Below are 17364 nucleotides of genomic sequence, written 5' to 3' on the forward strand. Positions count from 1 at the left end.
CCACAACCTCTGATTGATGAAGACTTGGCAGCCCTCCCACTGTCGCTGCCGTCTGGGTTACTCCTCCTTTTGCTTATTTGTCATGCAAACCATCAACATGAAAAAAATACATTCTTCTAAGTACATCCCAACTGATTTACAACATCTTCTGCACCACCCCCCTGTCCCACTTCTTAATGAAGTTAATATTTAATTTGCTTTCTTAGTAGCAGTGGCTGCTGCCACATAGTAGGCAGCCTGCAAAGACATCTGAGTCTTCCTCCTGGATGGTCAAGGCTCATTTACACCCTGCAGTGTACGAGGAGATGCAAAATTTATTTATGAAAGTCATTGCTCACCCCTTTTTCCATAACTTTACTAAATATTAAACACTCCATATACGTCCTTGGGACATCAGATGTGTCTTCTAACCTATTTTTACTTATTTAATTTCTGTATTAAGTATGTTTACATCATGGTATGCTTTGAGACCCTTCTTTCACTGTTCTAAATGCTGTTTCACGTGAGACAGCTCCTCAACTTACTGTCAAACTCTATGAGAGGTGAACAACCACACAGTAAGAATGGGGATCAAAAAAGGAGTCACACAAGTGATGTGCAGGTTTGTACACATTAACAGCAGTGAGGTATAATGACTATGAAAGTGTAGAGATTAGCAGGAACCATAAGAAAAGACTTATTAAGCACTTATGTTAAGAGGAAGAGCTTCCCAAGCACGACACAGAGAGCAAAGAACTAGATCCCTATACAAAGAAGGTGATATGAACTGAGAAGTATATGGTGAATACAGAAAAGACCCAATAGCCAAGAAACAGAATGGTCTTCTATAGGCACAGCTTGTGCACGGAATTCAACAAGACTTGTTTTGCAAGGAAGAAAAAGTGGGCACAGAGAAAGGACAGGGAAACAGATTTAAAAGGGTCAGAACACAAGAAAACAAACCAGCTGCCTCCCGTGTGAAGGTAACACTGCAAAGGCCTCAGTACGAGCACCAGAGAGGAGAGGATTTCCGCAATGGAGTTGCAAAAGGACACAAGTCTGGGCAAGAGCTTTGACAAAATACACGGATCTTCCCAAGGCTCTACACGAAAATACCTATTTGAGAAAGAAAGGAGGGAAAAAAGACAAAGGATGAAGATAACATCCAGTGAAGGGATGCCGACAGAGAGGCTGATGAAGAGCCTCCAGGACAGAAACCGAGGGGCACCCAGCACGAAGACTAATAATTTAGTTTGGGTCAGAAGAGTTGAAAACAACCAGATCCCCAGAGGGAGATGTCATAAAGGCAGCCCAAAATGTCCAAAACACACCAATAAAAAACACAGAAGCGTGCAGGAGGTCATTAGAGCTGTATTTATCCATAAAAGTTCCGGAAATAGAGCAGAGGGGGAAAAACGACAGCGAAGGATGATGAAGCCTGTGCAAAAATCCCTCTTCCCACAGATAGAGTGTTAAGGCCCCGATCCACAGCCCGGGAGTGAGGGAAATCTAACGAGCAACGGGCAGAAATGCGGCCTTTTGACAAGAAGAACCGCGCTCAGCAGAGGCGTCACAAATGACTCCGGCAGGACGCAGTGTCACACCTGAGGCTGCTGACCGCTACCGGCTCTGACACTGCAGAGGGACCCCATCTGCATGACATAAAAGGAAGAAGAGACCTCCTGAGCCGGCAGCATGGCGGAGAACAAAGGCAAGATGGAACACATGAGAGCAAAGGGCGAAGTGACCTCAGCAAAGGAATTCATGTTTTCAGAAAGATCAAATAAACCCAAAACCCAACAGCTCTCAGTAAAGACTGCAAAATTCTCCTTTCTATTTAATCGTTCAAACAGTAAAAATTTGCCTCACAACATTCTATCTAATACCCCTATTTCTGAAAAATGAGACAATAACAATAACAATACCTGCAATAATCAAAACAGATAATTTTGCCAAGGAGAGAATAAAAAACTAATAATCTGAAGAGGAGATTTTCCCTGACACAGTGGGGGCACAGCCTGATTTCAAGGCATTCGGGAAGAGTTTGCTCTTGAATTTTGAAGGAATTGATTCGGACGCAGACTCGCCGCGCGGTGATGAGACTGCAGTACGTGCGCCCAGGGGAGCGCCTTTATTTCATAGGATACGTAAGCAGGTAAATGAACTTGAAACTTTGGGCCTTTTGTAAGCAATGGAAGACTGACTGCCTCAACCTGTTTTGATCAAAATGAACCTGAGATCAGGAAGAAACTAGAAGTGAAGAACAAGCATGGAAGCAAAAGCATAACCAAAGGAAATCATCAAGGAGGGATGCAGAGGGTCCTACAAGAGGAGCTCGGGCAAGGAATGCCGGACAAGAAACTCTGTTCCCACTGACAGGCAGTGAACAGATGCAGGTACTCAGGCAGTGCAGACAGCAAGTGAGACGCCGCTGGTGGCAAAGCAGTCCGTGCAGACAAGTCAGACTTCTCTAGCATCCAAACAAGTAACGGAAACAAGTTCTGCTGCATTAATTCTGGTATGAATTAACACTGCTCATGCATAAGAGGCTGGCAGGCTCCTTTCATATCTACCCGGGGAAGAAGCAGATTCATCCAACTATCTCAGCAACTCTTTGCGATACCAAAGGAAGAGCAGCGTTGTGCCGATAGAAACCTTGGGAAAGGAAACAGCCTCCCACGTGCACAGCCCTTCCAGGATGCCCACGGTCCGCCCAGCTACGGCCACCCTGAGCCAGACCATCTGAATGAACTCACATATCCATAGCACAGCTACTGCCACAGATCTGCACACCTGCTTCTGTCGTATCTGCCATCCAGCAACAGACTGCTGATGTACATCGGCACCACACTGCCTGCTCACTGCTCTCAAAGAACAGAATGCCATCTAAAAGTCCTTCACCCTGCAAGCTCATCACAGCCAGGCTCTGCAGGACACAAGCTAGATCCAATACATTTGGAGCTAGCCTGAGTTATGGAGAGAACCCAGAGGCCTGCAGTGAGCTCCCGAGATTCCTTTGTACAGGAACGCCCAGCAGATGTCTTCAAAAAGGTGTCACAGAAGGCGCCAGAACGCTCAAGAGAGAAAACACGCAGGGACTGTCTCCATCTGAGCAACATCGGCATTTCCTGGGCCTTATTTCGTCAAAAGTGTATCAGCACAAGGAATCCAAATGCTATAAATGGTGGTCGCTTCCAACCATCAGTCATGTAAAGAACATCGTTTCTGCTGGCAGCAAAACAAGGTTAGCATATCCCCTTAAATGGAGATCAAAGACCTGATTCCTTAAACAAAAGCTGGTGATTTTTTAAAGACCTGAGCGATTCCTTTAATTAAGCGCGGCAACCTGGCGTTCCCTCGTGGGTGAGCACCCATCGACTGGCACAGATCTGCAGCGCTAATCTCTCCAAGCCCCTGAAAGTCACCTGTTAAGTAGCCAGAGGATACATCAGAGCCCAGGCTGGAGACGAGAACCAGAGGCAGCAGCACACGGCCGCATCGGACTAGCATCAGAATTGCTTTTCAAAACACAAGTTTGCTTACAGAACAAAGTGTCCTACAAGCCCGTTTGGGTCAGACCCGGTGCAGATCCCGCACCGTGACGAGGCTCAGAAGCATGCCATTCACCAAGCATGGAGAATCAAAGCAGCAATCACAGCACGCAACCCCCCAGACAAAGCCTTATAGCAACGGATCGGTCACATCGTGCTCCGGCAGCCCCGCGGCTCTCGGGCGAGGCGGGGAGCGGCGCCCCACGAGCGCGCTGCAGGGGCCGCTCCAGCCCGGCGCAGCCTCCGCTCTCCACTCATCCCTCGATTCGGAGCCAGCCAGCTCGCTAACTTTCCCGACTCACCACCCCATGGACCAGAAACTCAAAAAGTTTGCTTTTCGTAGCTTTGCGAGCCCCTCCTGTAACTTCGTCTGTAGCCATCGGGGTCTGCTCAGCCTCTCTCACTCTCTCTCTTCCTCTTTCTTTCCCTTTTCTGCCTTTTTCTCCAACTCTCCCCTCTGAGTCCTGCTGGGCTCTCACACTTCTAATAGCGCGGAGTGGGGAGGGGGCCCCTTCAGGGCCTTCCTGACGGCCCACTCGCGCTCGGCCTCAGCTGCTGCATTCCTCCACTGATAAGCCAGAAATAGTTTGCGCTGCCGGGCTCTGCGTGTTTACTCTGCGGGGACAGAAAATCCCGCTTTTTAAACCTCTCTGTCCAAACACCCGAGATAAGCGGGAGGCAAATTGAAAACACGTCCCGGCCTTTCGCAGCAGAGCTGCAGCCGCTCCTCCTGGGCGCAGGGGATGGTAAATTCTGGGGCGAGGGGGAGGGGGCGGCCTCGGCGGCGGCTCCAGCCCGGCTCCGGGGGACTTTTCCCATTAGGACACGCAGCGGGCGAGCGCCGAGAAACAATGGCGCCCCCCGTCCGCAGCGCTCCGCCCGCGCCGCGCTCCAGGCCCCGTCCCCGGGGACCGCCGGCAGCGCGCAAACATTCGCTGGCGGCGATTCGAGCGCGAGGCTGAGAACGGCCCCTTCGGCAGCAGAGGCGGCGGGAGGCGGAGAGCCAGAAGCGGGCAGGGAGGGCGCGGGGGCGAGGGGATGGCGGGCGGGCGAGGAGCGGGGCGGCGGGCAGCATGGCGGCGGCCCCGCCCGGAGCGATCTGTCCGGGGCGCTGCGGCCCCGCTACGACGGATCCATTACAGAGCCGCGTGATCGACGGCCGCAGGCGCTGCGAATACCGCAACTGCCGTTAGGCAGCCGCAGCTCGCGGCTCCTCGGACAGAGCCCCGCGCAGCACCCCGAGACCCCGCGGCCCAGCTGGGGGAAGGGGCCCTCCGTGATGGAGCGCGGCGATGACCTCTCCGCGATGCCGGGCGGCAGTGCCGCCTCCCATGACGGCACGGCAGCGTGGCCGCGGGGCTCAGCTCACCGCAGTGTGTGCGGCTGGCGGAGGGCTGCTGTCTCCCGTCCGTGTGATACAGTGATAGAGATGCTGCCGGGCTACGAGAGGGGTTTGTTCTGTTCCTCTCCTTGAGATTCTTGTCTACGGACTCTGAATTTTCTGGCACGGCTGCAAATAGAAGGGAATCGGGCTGAGTTAAATAAAATCGCTGCCCTCACCCAGTGGTTAAAAAAAAAAAAACACGGGAAAGACACTGAATCGGCCGGCAGCGAAGAGCAGACCATGGAGATCACACGGCATGGTGTGCGCAGGGACCAAGGCGCAGCCTCCGCTGATGTTCAAGGTGACCCCAGCCCAGGCAGAGCCGTGCGGGATACCGCAGGAATTACAGCGTTTGGGCGTGCGGGAGCTGTTATCAGCGCCCTCCCCCTTCCGCTCGCTCAGACACACCCAGCACAGCAGCACAGCCTCGTTCGGGGCATGGACCAAACCGCTGCGGCTCTGGCCGACCCGAACCGACTGCACGTGGGATCGGGAACCGAGCTGCTGTGTCAGCATGGCGGCGGCGCCCCGCGCCTGCTAGGCTCAGGTCCCAAAAGCGTGCGGTGACATCGGCTCCCGTCTCGTGAGCCCTTTTGTGCTCCCAGCACACGACCTGCCTTCTCTTTGCGGACTGCACTGCGCAGGGACCCAGCGGTTCCCCCGCAGCAACGCTGCTGACACAAAGCCGTACCCGTCACTATTCCCGCTCCTAACGGGAGCCGCGTCCCCACCCTCATCGCGCGGCATGGCACCGAATGGCGCTAGAGCGCAGCGCGGCTCTCTGGGGAAGGCTCTGGGCAAAGGCCCGCTAGCACCGCCCGCAAAGGGCACCGCGGTCGCCGGACGGAGCCCGCCGCCGCCCTCGGCCCCGGAGCCCGCGGCCTCCTCAGCTCGGGCCCGGCGCTCTCAGGGCGCGGCTGTGGCGCGGCGCGCGGTCCCCCCTCGAGTCCCCCCGCGCTCCGCCGCCAGCACCGCCGGCACCGAATGGCCACGGCGCGCCCGGCACGGGCAGGGCGTGCGCCAGCCGCGAGCCAGGATGGGCGGCGGGCCGGGTCCGGGCCGAGCCCCCTCCGGCTCCGCGCCGAACCCCAGCGGGCCGCGGTCGGACCGATCGCGGCTCCCGCGGGCCCCGGGCGGCGGTGCGCGTGCCCGATGCGGCTCCGTGAAGGTCAGCCGCGGCCTCGCGGGGACGCGCGGGCGGGGGCGGCGGTAGGGAACGGCCTTAACCCTTTCCACGCCGCGCCCAGCAGCGCCCCGGGGCTGCGACCGCTGTGCGGGGAGGGCCGAGGAGCCGCGGGGCGGTGCGGTTGGGGCGCACCCCCGTCCGAGCCGTGGCGATGGCGGCCGCGGCGCCTCGCGACCCGTTTCCATCATCGCCAGCGCTGCACGACGGACGGCGGGGGCTGCAGCACCGCGGCAGGGCTCGGGGTGGGGTTCCGTTCGTGTTTGATCCGCTACAGATAAAGCGACGCGAGCGGCTGCTTCTGCCTTAGCTGGCAGCCGGCTACATCCCGCAGCACCGGGATGGGGTGGGAAGTGCCACCGGATTTCAAGTGAATACAGCGGAACAAGTACTGTCCTCTATCTGGATGTTCGTAGCAGTTCTATAGCGAGAGCTACGAGGAGAACATCGGGAAAGCGGGTCGGCCGCCTGGAAATGAGGGAGCTGCAGACACAATGTAGCCACGCACGTAATGAGAGTTCAGTGGCAACAATTACGTACCAGCAGCACTCAGCCCTTACTCAGTACAACTGCAGCTCACAGTCCTATAGGAAGCAGCACAACTTGTTTTCTTTTCTTTTTTTCCTTTTTTCCAAGTGGAAGCCACGGTACAACAGGATGGAACTGACTCAACATCACCTTGCTGAGAATTACACTGAATTCCTGCGATTCTTCCACTCCCCACAGTATTGTGAAGGAAGACTTGTGTAAAATGCACTTACATAACAAATGGATGAAGGTTACAGTGCAAGCATGTCTTCTCTCCAGAGAAAAACCATACAGTTTTATTTGAAATTCTTTTTTTTTCCCCTATCTCCCCCATGTATTTTCTTTCAAAAGTGTAGAAAATAAATGTGATTTGCTGTTGTTTTTAAAAGCTGCCTGGCTCAACCCAAGTCTCTCTGTTCCCCAGCTGCCCTGCAGCTCCCTGCCACGTCTGGCCCTGATGGCAGTGGCACAGACAGACCCTGCAGCGCTCGCGTTCCTTTGCACGTTCTTGGGCAGTGGGCACACAGTGGTTCCATTGCTCCCTTCAGCTTCACTTGGTGCTATGTCCTTAAGTCAGGTTTCAAAGAAAGCTGACATTTGTCCTCCTTATCTGGGCTGCAGGAAGCCATCTTTTCTCCCACAAATTTGCTTAGTTTGTTTTTACTTCTTTGCTATTTTAAACTACGCTGGTCAGGCTAAAAAAGCAGAAACACAAGTTGTGGGAGGGGAGGAATACATTTGCAGCTGCATTCATTTTTTAATCAATAGTAGTTAAAGAAATACATCAGGGTTGCTCTAAAAGGGCCTGGTTTCTCTCATCCAATTGTCACTTAGGTCAGCAAGGTTCAGAAACTTAAAGCACAGACTCGTAGAACATCCAGACTTGGAAGGGACCTCGGGGTCACCGAGTCCAACCCCCAGCACAGAACCACGCGCCAGCCCGTGTCTCACAGCGCTGCCCAGAGGCTCCACGAGCTCCGGCAGCTCAGGGCTGTGCTGCTCCGTGCCCACCGCCCTCTGGGCACAGCCCTTCCCACACCCCCATCCGACCCTCCCATGACAGCTCCACGCCGTTCCCTTGGCCCTGTCGCTGTCACAGAGAGCAGAGCTCAGCGCTGCCCGTTCGCTCCCTGTGAGGAGCTGCAGGGCCACGAGGGGCTGTAGGACAGCCACAGAGAGCTTCAGGCTGCCATGAAGAGCTGCAGGCTGCTGTCAGGGAGCTGTGGACCATCGCGAGGAGCTGCCAGATGCCGTGAGGCCGATCCTCAGTCTCCTCCTTGGGCTGAACAAACCTGCGTGATGTGGTTTAGTGCTTGTGGTGGAATGGTGATGAGGAGACGGTTGGACTAGATCATCTTATAGGTCGCTTCCAACCTTGTGATTCTACGATTCTAACCAAAGGACTTCAGCTGCTCATCTCACGTCTTCCCCTCTGGACCCTTCCCATCTTCATAGCCCTCTTTTGGACGTTCTCTAACAGTTTTATGTCCCTTTAGTCCTGTGGTGCCCAAAATCACACACAGTACTCAAGGTGAGGCCGCCCAGAGCAGCGCAGAGCAGGACAATCGTTCCCCCAGCCGACCAGCAGGGCTGTGCTTGATGCCCCCCAGGCTACAGCTGGTGTTCCTGGCTACCCAGGCACACTGTTGGCTCCTGTTCAATTTGCTGTCAAACAATGCCCCCAAATCTCCTTCACTGGGGCTGCGACCCAGCATCTCATCTCCATTATTCTCAACAGTTTTGGAATTTGTGCAGTATTGCATAAAAAAAAGAGACAGAAAATACCCTGAGATGGAGGTTCTGCGTATTCCAAAGGAAAGGTAACCTGCTCCTGAGTTCAGAATTATTCAATATTCTCATTAACCATATAGATAACGAACTAGAGAGCATGCTGATTAAATTTCCTAGCAAGATAGGGTTTGTAGTGCTCACAGATACATTGTGAGAGAGAATAAGAACTAAAATCCCAAAAAGCTGGGGATGGAGTTTGGAAGAGCACAGGTTTTCAGACCAAGCCATGAATCAACAACTGCATCAAGAGAGAAAACTGATGGTAGTATTTTAGTTGGGGTTTTTGTTTGTTTTTTGCTTCTTTTTTCAGGAAAATATTTGGTGATACAACATCATAAGCTGGATATGAATTAACAGCACTATGCTTACACCAGGCACACAGACACACACACACAAAACCAGGTGAGCATGAACGAGTGCTGCCCCACTGCTCTCATCCCCTTGGTGCGACAAAAGCAGGGACAATGGCTCTCCAGATTCCTACCTGTCTCCACTTTTTGTGTGCACTTTCTCCACATTGCTTTTCTGTCCCAGCTCAAGATTTCCCTGAGGCTGCAAAACTAAATTTTGCAACTATTGGAACCCTTCTGAAGCAATCCTGCTGTGCTACGCGCTGTTAGCATCTCAGCCAAACTATTCTCTGCAGTTTGGGGCTCTGTGTGTGAAAGAAAATATGTGTGGGAGAAATGAAGATGATTCAAGGAAAACATAATTGTGATAAGAGCTGTAAAGCCTAAAGAGGGAAAGAGAAGACAACAGCCACAAGGCTGCTGCAAATATGGAGAAGAGCTACTCTGCATATTCATAGTGCAAGAAGTAACAGGTTGAGATTTCTCCCAGGAAGATTCAGATATTAAAGAAGAGTACAGCAGTAAAAGTAGAAATGATCTGAGATTTTTTTTTCCATCAGGGATGGATTCAGACTCAAAGACAGTAGATTTAGGTTGGACACGAGGAAAAAGTCCTTCACAGGGAGGGTGGTGAGGCACTGGCACAGGCTGCCCAGAGATGTGCTTGGTGCCCCGGTCCTGGAGACTTTCAGGTCGAGGCTGGATGAGGCCCTGAGCAACGTGATCCAGCTGTGGTGCCCCTGTGCAGTGCAGGGGAGATGGACTAGATGGCGTTCAGAGGTCCATCCAACTCTAAGGATTCCATGATTCTATGACCTCCATAACTGAAGATCGTCAGGAAGATGTCAGACAAGCATCTGCTTCGAGTGATGCAGCTGGTGTTGATTCTGACACGGAGCAGGAGGGGCGATGAGCCGATTCCCAATGGTTCCTTTTGCCCTATTTGCCTCCACAAACTGCACAGGACTTTGTGACACGCAGATACAACTGTCTCTACCCAGAGTGGTTCCCCTTGACCAGCTCCACAGCTCTGCTTCAAAACAGGTGTGAGGTGATCAAAAAGGGTCCCCTGAAGTTTTGATGTTGGAAGAAGAATTGTATCTGACTGCTGCCAGCTCCCCTTGAAACTTACCAGGTTTTATACTGTGGCCTTTCGTATTTTCCTTGACCTTCAACTACCACTCTACATAACTGCTATAGACACATCACTTCATGTTAGACATTTACAACGGGTTTTCAAATCTATTTGCAATGAAGAAATCCTATGAGCAATTTGTAGCAAGCATAAAGAAAGAAGAGGCTTGAAATAGAGGCAATAAAAAGTAAGTAAAGGCAAAGAAAAATGTTTGTCTTTCTCCAGAGTTTCCAAACATAACTGCAGAGGTAAGGAAGGAGATAATTAAAAACATACGTCCTGATTATCTTAAGAGTAATCACAGACAGCAGCAGGGATGCCAAAAGGTGGAGAAAAAGATCCATAATACTTTAGGATCTACATCTACTGCCCCCTAGGGGAAAAAAAAAGGCAGGTATGGTATGGTAGTTGATTGGAGTGATGGGTTGGCATGAGTTTGGTAGCAGCACCATGAAGGATGCACCCACAGTCACAGAGGGACCCAACACAGAGCAGGGAACTGCTGGACCAGTAAGGCTGGTGTCTGTAATCAACAGCAGCCATGGCACACGGGATCTTTTCAGACACACATTTACTGCATTGCACTTTAAGCCTTGGCCTTGTTGGAAGCTGCTAACAAAATAATAGCTATCTGAATGACCTTTTTTTTAAGTTTATCTGGCTATTTGTCATTTGCTCCTTCATCAACTTTGACTTTCTTCAACATTTCTGGTTTGGGGCATTTACAGACAGCAATCACAGCCCACACTAAGTCACCCTTTGCCAGGCTAAACAAGTGAGACTCATACTTGGTCTCTTCAAACAGAAATGTCCATTTCTATCATTTCATCAAGTTTTCTTACATAAGCCCCGGTTAATCTACCTAGAACATGGGTAAACAGGACTGCACCTATATTCTCAAAGGCCATGTAAGGGCATGGCACTGACACTTCTCCCCAGCAGAACCCTCTATCACATTTTCCAAGATGAAAACCACTTTCCCCCACGTTATGACAGTGACAACTCCACATTTGCTGCAGGATACACAGGGTTGTTGGTCTCACTGCCGCCAGGTGAGCCTTCAGCTCACAGTGCTGCCTCCTGTTAGCAGCCCTGCAGGGCACAGCTGTGAGCTGCACTGCAGACCGATGTCTGCTTGTTGGTGTTCAGAGCCACTCAGCTGGGTATGACAACTCACCCTCTTGCTCCAACAACCCCTGTATAATTTCCATCATAGACGTTTTTCATTTCTGTGCTTCCTGTTATTTGTGCTCTGGCTTCATTTTCCTTACCTGCTTTGCCATTCTCCTATTATTTCCTGTCTCCTGAATCTCAACTACGTTTTCAGACAGCATGTCCCAAAGGCTTCACTGGGGTCCAGTCAAATAAGACCTGCATGTCTTCCTTTTTGTTGAAAATTTGCCAGAAATGCATCAAATCAGTAAACTTGCACAACTCCTTTTTCCCATTTACCATTTATGTCCTCCTCGTGCTCAGTTATTTTATTTTCCCCTCGGCCACACAGTGACTTAGCACTGCAGCAGTGCAATGCTGAGTGTTTTTGCCCATCTGTAACACAGGAAAACAAACTGGATTTCCTCTTTCTTTATTAGGAAAAAATATTTTTTGAAAGCCCCTCCTGATTAATAATGCTATATTGATATTCTGGTCTCACTGAAGATCATTTGAAAAGAATCTATAGTTTGAGTAAATCAATAATGAGTGCACACTTACTGAGGGATGCATTCATACACAAAAATATGTGAGACGTGACAATCTTAGAAAGCACAGAGAGGCTGCAGAAGGCACATAACCAAAGAAGGAGAACAGAGCAATCCTTGCGTACAGCAATAAATTCACCTCTCATTTCAGCTACACCAGCAGAACCGTTATTAGGTGAATAAAATCACAACGATCTGGGAGCACAAAGGAGCTGAGAGTGGTAAGTAATGCTGGTCATTATTTAAAAAAAACACCCACAAACAAAACCCAAAAAACCACATTGCTAAATGAGCCCAGGTGACTTTTTTAATTATTTCATTTGGCAAAACAATCACAAAGGTACGAAAGGATGACCCCCGAGAACAGGGAATTTCATCTCAAACAGTCCATTGCTACAGCACACATCAACAGCTTTGAGAAATGGCAGCCAGTGGTAAAATGGCAAAAGCAACTTAAATGTAATGCAGGGAAATGTGTCTGAAATGCTGAGCATCCAACGCACACCACGTCCAACAAAAGCAAACCCAGGGGAAAGGTTAGAAACAAAATGTCACAGGTGCGACGAGAACGGGTGGAAGACGAGGAGCTGCCAACGGCTCTGGGGACGGCTGCTCTATGCAGGGGTTTGTCTATTTGCAGTTGTTTTTCTTTCTTTTTTTACCATCTTCAGAGATCTACGTGAGACAACATGGGGAAAGATTCACAGCCATTTGAGTCAATAGAGAACAAAATCGAATGGGCATTAAAATATCAGGAGATTTTGGCTGGAAAAACGCAAGACAGCAGTGGAAGATCAGTCCTGAAGGAGCTGCAATTCCCCTATAGCTGCAGGTAGGACATTTTCTAAACGCTCCAGCTTTCCATTTTCCTGGTATATAAATACACATGAAATCAGGCACAGCTGCTCGTGGCACAGGGACATGATTACAGTGCTCAGCTGTAGCTGGACAAAGTGCTTTCAGTGGAGCCTTTTTTTGGGCAGTGGTTTCCCTCCTTGTCTCTCCCAGCATATAATAGGCACGGCAGGTTGGCAGGCTGCGGCTCGCAGCAATGAACTCCATTTGGCACTGAGGTCACTGAGCCGTGCAGTAACACCCTGCCCGTGCTCCCAAGGGCACAACGCACAAAAAGGGTGGCACACTTTAGTTGCAGCAGACCTCAAAAACGCTGGGGTTAGAAGAAGCATCAGTGGAATCCTTTCGGTGTGCAGCGCTTTGCAAAATAAATCATTCACATTGCTCATGCTAACAGTGAGCTGGGAAGGCTCAGATAGAAGTGCTTCTACGTGAGCTGCAACGAGCAGAGCTACCTGCTGTAGGTTACATCGCTTTGTCACAGTTTTCCCACTCAAGGTAATCAGCTGCATCTCTGGCCCATGATTTCTTGGTGGTACAGATAAAAACAACACGGCCTCCGGCCTTTGCAGTTTACAAATGAAGTTAGCAGATGGAAATAGCAGAAGTGTGCAGAGGAACAGGAGAGCAGCAGGCACCGTGATGGGCAGCGCACCCAGCAGAGCAGCTGTCTTGCTGTGCCTGTTTTGAACGGCTACCAAGTTCCTATGCTGCACGCCCCATCATCAGCACCTGTTTCCTGACCAATTTATACTCGGCCTGCAACTTGAAACCATAGAAACAATGAGCTTGTGGGGAATTCTGGCTGCCCTGCTCTCTCTTGGGAAGCAACTGCGCTTCATTCCTCAGAGATGCCCCAGCGCTCAGATGCTTCAGATGGGCCGGACGTGTTGCACAGCAAGGCTGGTTATAAAAGCAAGAGCAAATACTGAGGAGTCAATATCTGCTAACGTACAGAGGAAGGGTTCTACAATTTCATAAACCCAAAGATTAAAAAATTGAAAATTATTTCTTTAAATTTCTGTACCTAAAATCCCAAATATCAATCTGGAGTACGATACTCCATACGATACCTAATCCAACTAAGTATAAAAAAAGTAAAAATACAGCATAAAGCTTATGTAATGGAAAGTCAATATTTCGTAAGAAATAAGGGATGCAGGCTACTGGAAGAGAAAGAACACAAACATAAAAACAACCTGTCTTATTTCTGCCCTTTAGAAAAGCTTCTTTTGTCTGTAACACTGCTGATTCCTTTGCTCCTTCATCTGATTTGTAACAACTCCTCCATTTTTCCAATTGTTTTAATGCTAACCCCCTTTTTTTTCCCTTCAGTTTCTCCATCTCCCGCGGCCATTTGAGTCAGTCCCTCTTTCCCCCAGCCCCACTCATGCCACTGCATGTCTCACCACTGCAATTCTATCCCCAAATCCACTTTTTATGCACCCCCTGCTTTACATATTTGATGACCTCACCCCCCATGGCAGCTTTGCCATTTGTTTGTCGTCACTTAACTCCAACAAGTGCTGCAATCCATCAGCCACAAACCCTCTTTAGAAACAAAGACTCAGCTGTAGACCTACAGCCTCACCTTACTGTGGCCTTTTTAAAGGCTTTGCTTTTTGCTGTTTCCCCCTTTATATGTTAACTTATCTATCCACCAGTTCTGTGGATTCTCTTGCACGGTTGCGGGACACAACTCTGATACTTCAAACCAAAGCCTGGAATCCCTTCAGAAAATGACTCCATTCTGTCTGGCAGCTGCTGAAGAATGGATTATGTGCAATGAAAATAGTTTCTGATGGTTTCTAATCCTGTATCAAACTCCCAGCTAAAAATGATGAGGACCCTGACTGCAGCTGGGACCCAAAGACAAAGCATAGAAGAGAGCAGGTCTGAGTGAAGTACTCTTCTGGATACACTTGAGCAGGACGTGGGAGCAGATGGCCTCCAGAGGTCCCTTGCAACCTCAGCCATTGTGTGACTGTGAAAGGTGCATCAGCTGCGAGCGCGTGGGTCAGAATTAGCAGGCTGAGGAGTATGGTGGTGCTGTAGCTGTGTCTGCCACAGAGGCAAACAATCTGAAGAATCCTCCTATTTACAGACCCTTATTCTCATAGGACCTCAGTTTTTTTACCACCTCAGTATCTGAAGAAGGGACAACTCAGAAGGGCACAGGCAGTCAGGGACGTTCCTGGAAAACACTGGTGATGAATTCATAACACGGATGACTGAGGAGCAGACAAGCAGAGCTGCTCTGCTCTGCTCCACCTGAGCCTTACGAGAAGGAACTGCCCAGGAGTGAAGGTCAGGGGCAACCTCGGCTGTGACCAGAAGATGGAGGTGATCAGGAACATGAGGGAATGGAGCAGAGCAGAAAACAGGGTCACAATCCTAGACTTCAGAAGAGTAGACTTTGGCCTTTTTGAGGATCTGACTGGAAGAGCACAGGGGAGGGCTGCAAAGATGGAGCAGCTAATGACGGGGAAAGGCTGAGAGCCCTGGGACTGTCCGTCTGGAGAAGAAAAGGCAAAGAAGGATCTGATGAGTACTGATCAACATCTGAAGGGTGGCAGTCAGGAGGACGGGGCCCGGCTCTGTTTGGTGGTGCCCAGTGCAGGACAAAGGGGGACTGGACACAGACTGGAGCCCAGGGAGTTCCATCTGAATGTGAGGAAGAAATTCTGTGCTATGAGGTTGGCAGAGCCCTGGAACAGAACCCAGAGAGGTGGGGAAGTCTCCTCTGGAGATAACCCAAACCCACCCAGATGCTTTCCTGTGTAGTTGCTATAGGGAACTGCTTTAGGGGGCTGAAGTGGTGAGCTCCAAACGTTCTTTCTGACCCCTACAGTTCTGGGGCTGTGTGAAAACGCTAGCATTTTTTACCTTGGAAGATTGGGATTAGGGGACAAATCAGGATAAAGAAGGTAAATAATGCACTGCTGTTTACCATCTCTTGCTGTTGGACCCTGCTTCTGATCCCTGCTAAATCTAAGTTTGCTCCCTTCAAAGACCATCACAATAGCTCTAGAAGAAGCGGTGCCTGCTGCATACAGTGCGTAAAATCAGATTCTTATTAGGTGGATGTAGTACAAGCAGACTCACCACTGTTTTCACACAGCCTTTCTTTTCTCCCTTCTGGTATCAGAAAGGACTGCTGAGATTCAGACACTTTGTTTCCCCATTTTTAGTTTTGTCTTCCTGCTCCTTTGAAAGAATCCCTGGTGCTTCTTTGGCTGCTTTCCTAAAGTAAGTTGCAGACACCTCTTCAATGGCAGCAATTTGTGACTGAGGAAGGAACTCTTCAGGTGGAACAACAGTGCTCAGTTCGTTTGTTCAACACAGGGAGCTAGGAGCTGCACCCCGCTATTCACAGCTGGCTCTTGGGAGGCTCCAGGATCAGACACCTGATGTGCAGACTGCCTTTGCTTCAGGTACAACCAAAGAGGAGCCCACAGCCTGTGCTGCTGAGCTCTGAAAAGAGCCTTCCTGCAAAGCCCTCTGCACATTTCCATGGGAACAGACACATGCCTTTCCTGTTGCCGAGGAGACACAGCGCTGCTTTCTGAGCCTGGCACTGCAGCATCCTTGAGACAGGAGCAGTTTCACACCAGCGCCTCCCTCCCCACTCACCACCTCCTCCCATTCCCTTTTTGCACCTGCTCTTAGCGCTTAGGTGCAGTGTCTCCATTCCCCCAAACAATTGGCTTTGATATCAGCATTTAAAATGACACAGCCAACCTGAACACCTCCGTGTGCACGGACTCTGTCCTCCCCACCACTGTAATTATTCTCATATACTGAGCGACCACGCAGCGCAACAACTTCCTTTGGTACCGATCTGCACTTGAAGCTGGGTGGCAAAACCAGCGCATCTCTCCTCCGCCTTCCCTCACTTTCGCTATTTCTAAACGGAAAATCGAAAGGAAAAAGCAAACCCAGCGGGCTGGCTGAGCCCTGCAGGCCTCGGGCTGGCAGCGCCCGGAGGAAGCGCAGATTCTCGCTCTCGGAGCCGCGCCTCAGGCCGCGCTCGCAGCCGCGGTCCCAGACTGCCGCTGTGCGGCCGCCGCCGGCACTGACCGCAGCGCTGCGGGGCGGCCGGGCGGGGCGGCGGCCTCCGGCTGACAGCGGCTCTCCCCCGCGTCCCTTCCTCCCTCAGACAACCTTTCATCTGCCCTTTCAGATGGAAAAGAAAAGGGGAAGGACAAAAAGTAAATCGGCCGGGCGGGGAGCGACAGTGCTGTGCAGCAGCGGGCCCCGCTCTTCTGATGGGGGGAGGCAGAACGGATGGAGACTGCGGTCAGAGAGCCAGCGGATGGAGCGTGCTATCGCGGGGAAGCCTTGCAAAGTGGGACCCGTGGCGGCAGGAGGGCTCCTCCTCCCTCACATCTGAGCTTACAGAGCAGTGCTAACCTTCACAGTCAGGAGGAACGAGCTCCAGGCTCCGAGGGAGATCTCAGAGCCCCTGGACTGCATCGTGCATGAACAGCCTGAGAAAAAGGCACGTTGGACGCCCTTCTGCAGCAGCGCCTGCTTGTGGGATACGCTGTCACCAGCGGTCTGCTGTCAGCAGATCCTGATCACAACGTCTCCAAAGAGCGCTGAGCCTTGTCCAGGCTTTGACCCACCCTGCCCTCATCCACAAACAGCAACACTGACTCAAGAGCCCAACAGACCAAGACAATTCTGAGGGCAGGGATGAAGGACGAGGGACCCCAGGTCATCTTCCTGACCTTACAGATACAGAGGAAGGGTTGGATAGGAGCAGATCTATCCTGCATGCTAACTGCTACCTGCTATGTGTATCTGATCAGGAGTTCGTGCCTTCAGATAAAACAAAGCTTTTTTCCTCACTGAGGTTCTTCAAGACGAGGACAAAGCCCCTCTCTCCTCTCGGGTAAACAAATA

General features: G+C 51.0%; 1 protein-coding gene and 1 long non-coding RNA gene across 5 annotated transcripts in view; one reads left to right on the forward strand and one right to left on the reverse strand.

Annotated features, from left to right (window-relative positions):
- Positions 1-17364, reverse strand: part of SMARCD3 (SWI/SNF related, matrix associated, actin dependent regulator of chromatin, subfamily d, member 3) — an 86213-nt gene that overhangs the window by 55753 nt on the left and 13096 nt on the right. For 2 of the 4 annotated variants that reach the window (XM_052696622.1, XM_052696627.1), the window contains exon 1: positions 3833-4027. The exons of the other annotated variants lie outside the window; for them this stretch is intronic. In XM_052696622.1, the coding sequence (XP_052552582.1) occupies positions 3833-3910 (78 nt within the window). In that variant the 5' untranslated portion in view covers positions 3911-4027. Of the gene's footprint in view, positions 1-3832; positions 4028-17364 lie in introns of those variants that run through there. 4 annotated transcript variants of the gene reach the window in all.
- On the forward strand, positions 4163-7016 carry LOC128087282 (uncharacterized). The gene is made up of 2 exons (XR_008209761.1): positions 4163-4276; positions 6734-7016. It is a non-coding gene; the product is annotated as an uncharacterized LOC128087282 (long non-coding RNA).

The sequence above is a fragment of the Tympanuchus pallidicinctus genome, unplaced genomic scaffold (assembly GCF_026119805.1).
Source record: "Tympanuchus pallidicinctus isolate F22 unplaced genomic scaffold, pur_lepc_1.0 scaffold3, whole genome shotgun sequence".
Classification (NCBI taxonomy): domain Eukaryota; kingdom Metazoa; phylum Chordata; class Aves; order Galliformes; family Phasianidae; genus Tympanuchus; species Tympanuchus pallidicinctus.